Below are 3896 nucleotides of genomic sequence, written 5' to 3'. Positions count from 1 at the left end.
AAGGGCAGGAGGCTGCCTGTGCTGCCCACAGAGCCAAATGTGTCTGACAAGTTGGGCCTGAGGAAGGGGAGAGAGGGAGGTGTCAGTACCCAGCTGGGCATCACAAGGGCTGTGGCAAGGAAAAGGACAGGGAACCGGCCAAGACCCTGCACTGGGGACCCAGGATGGTGGAGAGGGGGACACGGGACAGGGGGCAGCAGGAGGGCTCACCTGCTCTGCACCTCCTTGGCCAGGTTGTAGACGAGGCTGAGGCGGTGGCCCTGCTTCTCCTGCTTCTCCCGCAGCATCCTCTCCGCCAGCAGGAAATACGTGGCCGTGATGTGGTTGTAGCGGTTGGCTTCCAGCGCCCTGTGTAGGACCGAGGGAGTTGCATCAGCACACAAGGGACATGCCTGGGGGGACCTGAAGGGGCTCCCACCCTGGCATCCCATCACTCACTCCTGGATGGTGTCCCGATCTGCAATGTTCCCGCATATCATGGCCTGGAGGATGATCTCGTGCTCCTCCTCAGAAACGCGCTTGTGGGACGTGAGGGGCAGCAGGGAGCGGCTGGCAGGGGAGGGGTCCCCCCCCTGCAGCCACGTGTGGCCCTCGATCTGCTCCAGGGATGCTCGTTGCTTCGGGTCCCGCTGCAGCATCCTGGAGATGAGACTGGGGGAAAGGAGTGATGCTGCAACCCTGCAGCACTGGGTGAACCCCAAAGTAAGCAGCTTTACCCACTCTTCCCACCTCAGCTCCCAGGCATCTGCCAGAGCTGGGGCACCCACCCCAGGGAAGCAAGTCAAGGTCTGGGGGGTACAGCGAGGGGGTGGTGCTCACTCAGCGCACTGTGCCGAGATGTGCGGGGGGACGGTGTAGCGGCAGTCCATGATCATGGTGAGGGTCTCGCTGTCATTGGCCTCCTGGAAGGGGGGGTGGCCACACACCAGCATGTAGAGGATGACCCCCAGGCTCCAGATGTCTGCAAGAAACAGCAGCAGCAGTTCAGGTTGCACTCATCGTGGCCCAGGAGAGATTCCCCACAGCACGGACCCTGGGAGGGGCGGCACCACCAGCCCCCAGTGCTGATCCAGCAGACACCAGGGCTCACTGGGATGTTCCTTGGAGATAACAGCTCCCAGGTCTTGCCCCGTGGACAGGGGGACCACACTCCTACCAAGGCAGGGAAGGACCTTCCCATCCCCACATCCAAGCAGGTCTCAATGGACTTCACCAAAGCAGCTGAGGTGTTATCACCTTGTCCAGGCAGGGACGGGAAGGCCAGCCCTGAGCTCTGCTCTGCTCTCCCCCCTAGTCACATACCCGCCCACGGCATGACTGCACATCATTCCTCAGCTTCCTGGTTCTCAAATCCCACCACAACCATCCTGGCACTGGGCTGTGCCTTAGGAGACACTACAGCAATGGGAGAGGGACCTAGCACTGATCTGGGCTCTCCAGCTGCATGGGGACTAGCTGGAGCACGATCGCTGCCCTGTCCTGGGGACAGGGATGGAGCTAGAAGCATCTTCCCTGGCTCCTCCTGCCCAGAACACAAATTCCTGCAGATGTGCGAGTTTAGGATGCTGAGCATGCCGTGGGGCGCTCTGTTAATACCTTCAGCTGCTTAAGTCAAGTGTTCAAAAATTTCTCATCTGCATTGGTTTTCTCCCTTCATTTCCCTTTGCAGCGCCACCAGCTTGTTTTTCTACAGTCTCCATAAGCTAGCCTTGTTCTCAACTCGGGATCCGCCTTTCCCTGAGCCAACGCTGGGCTTTTGCCTTTAAGGGCTCGTGTTTTGCTTTGCTAAATCCTCCTGCCCTAATTCCAGCCAGACAGCCAGCTTGGATCCTGCTTCCCTCCCACATCCCCTGTGTCACAGCAGAGCCTCTTGGAGCCCTGAGCCCAGCTCCCTGTGCCCTGGGACAGTCTCCCCAGACCCCTGCACCCTGGCCAGGGAAGGAAGGGCACTGGGAGCCATGGAGAGGAAGTGGCTTTCTGGGCGGGGATGGAGCAAAGGAAACTTTCGGAGCTCCTCCGCCCAAACAGCAGCATCCCGAGCAGATTTCCTTCCGGCCTCACCCCGCCAAGTAACCACCAGCGCCAGACTGCTGGCAGCTGTATCCTCACACTGCTTCTCCTGGCAGATGCCGTGCCAGGGCTCACAGCCTGCTTGGGCTTTTTCCCCTCTCCAGCAACCATCACTGTGGGATCTCTGTGGATGCTGGGATGGTCTCTCTCTGCAGAGAGGACCCTGCTGTGCCAGGGCAGGGCTGGGCAGCCAAGCACCCAAGGGACAGGCTTGCTCCTTGCAGGGACAGCAGTGCCACCATGTGCTCCTAGTGGTAAGGGGCCAAGTGGGAGGTAGTACCCAGCTGGCAGAACCATGCCCAAGGCAAGGGACAGAAGGGAGGCAGGTCCCCAGGGCACCCCACAGCTCTTACCAACAGCCGGGGCATCGTACTCGTCCCCAAGCAGGATCTCTGGTGCTGAGTACGCCAGGGAGCCACAGCTGGTGGTGAGCATCTTGCCGGGCTGGAAGCGGTTGCTGAAGCCAAAGTCGGTGAGTTTGACCACCCCTTGCTCCTGGAAGAAGACCACGTTCTCGGGCTTGAGGTCGCGGTGCACCACGTGGAGCTTGTGGCAATAGGAGATGGCGTGGACAATCTGGGCAAAGTAGTGCTTGGCCCGCGGCTCAGTCAGGCCGCCCTCGTGCCGCATGATGTGGTCAAACATGTCCCCGCCGTCGCCCAGCTCCAGGATAAGGTAGAGCTTGGCGTGGGTGTCGATGACCTCGTAGAGGCGCACCACATTGGGGTGCTGCACCAGCTTCATGCAGCGCACCTCCTGCAGGAGCTGCCCCGCTGCCTCCCCCGCCAGCTTGCTCTTGTCGATCACTTTGACGGCCACGCGTTGCCCGGTGAAGACGTGCCGGGCCAGCTTCACCACCGCAAAGTGGCCCTTGCCCAGCGTGCGCTCCAGGTCATACAGCCCCGCAATCTTGCCCTCGCCGCAGCCCTGTGCCCCGGCCATGGCAGTGTTGTCAGGTGGGGACAGGCATCAGGCGCTGTGGGATGGAGGAGACGCTGAGCAATGTGGGGTGAGGGATGGGGTGCCCCCGAATACCAGGTCCCTCAGCACCACTGACACCAGGACTGCCAGGACATCAGAATCCCCAGCAGCCTGTGCACCCCTGACACTCCACCTCCCAGTCCCCATCCTGGGACCTTGACACCCATCTGTATCCCCACATCCAGTTCCTAGTACTCTGGAGATATCCATACTTCCATCTTCCATCTCCTGAGTATCCTAGGGTACCCCATAATCCCCACATCCAGGTCCCCAGCATCCTGAGCACTCCAACACCCTCCCTTTTAGCTCCCGGCATCCTGGATATCCCAATATACCCCTCTACTTCCCAGCACCCCAGGACATCCTGATACCCTCTCCTCTAGGTATCCAGAACTGCAGCATTCTGGGCACCTCAATACCCCTGCCTCCAGTCCCTCATCACCCTGAGCATCCCCATACCCCCTTCTCCTGGTTCCCAGAAGCCTGAGCCCTCCATACCCCTACCTCCAAATCGCCAGCACCCCTGTCACCCCACACTCCCAGACCCCCGTATCCGGGGCACCCCAATAATACCAACCTCCAGGTATTTGGCATCCTGGCTACCCCAATATGCTCATCTCCACTACCCAGAACCTTTGGGCACCCCCACACTTCCATTTCCAGTCCCCAACACGCCGAGCCACCCCCATATCTCCAACCTTCAGGTCTCCAGCACCCCTGTCACTCCCGTATCCCCATCTCCAATCTCCAACATCCGTGCCACCCCCATGCCCTCACCTCCAGACCTTAGCACCCTGGGCACCCCCATGCTCCCCCTACGGCGCCCCGGGCACCCCGACACCCAC

The 3896-nt window shown here is 60.7% G+C and overlaps 1 protein-coding gene across 1 annotated transcript in view; it reads right to left on the bottom strand.

The window, feature by feature from the left end:
• Positions 1-3583, bottom strand: part of LOC103620277 (SNF-related serine/threonine-protein kinase-like) — a 4309-nt gene extending 726 nt beyond the window's left edge. Inside the window, exons 1-7 of the mRNA XM_017740810.1 lie at positions 3573-3583; positions 3471-3476; positions 2424-3046; positions 820-961; positions 439-651; positions 211-348; positions 7-57 (exon numbers count right to left, since the gene is read on the bottom strand). Of these exons, the coding sequence (XP_017596299.1) occupies positions 7-57; positions 211-348; positions 439-651; positions 820-961; positions 2424-3012 (1133 nt within the window). The 5' untranslated portion in view covers positions 3013-3046; positions 3471-3476; positions 3573-3583. The remainder of the gene's footprint in view (positions 1-6; positions 58-210; positions 349-438; positions 652-819; positions 962-2423; positions 3047-3470; positions 3477-3572) is intronic.
• Positions 3584-3896: the final 313 nt, after the last annotated feature.

This window comes from Corvus brachyrhynchos, unplaced genomic scaffold, assembly GCF_000691975.1.
Source record: "Corvus brachyrhynchos isolate BGI_N302 unplaced genomic scaffold, ASM69197v1 scaffold26, whole genome shotgun sequence".
NCBI lineage: Eukaryota > Metazoa > Chordata > Aves > Passeriformes > Corvidae > Corvus > Corvus brachyrhynchos.
This window is presented reverse-complemented; position numbering and strand designations above follow the sequence as displayed.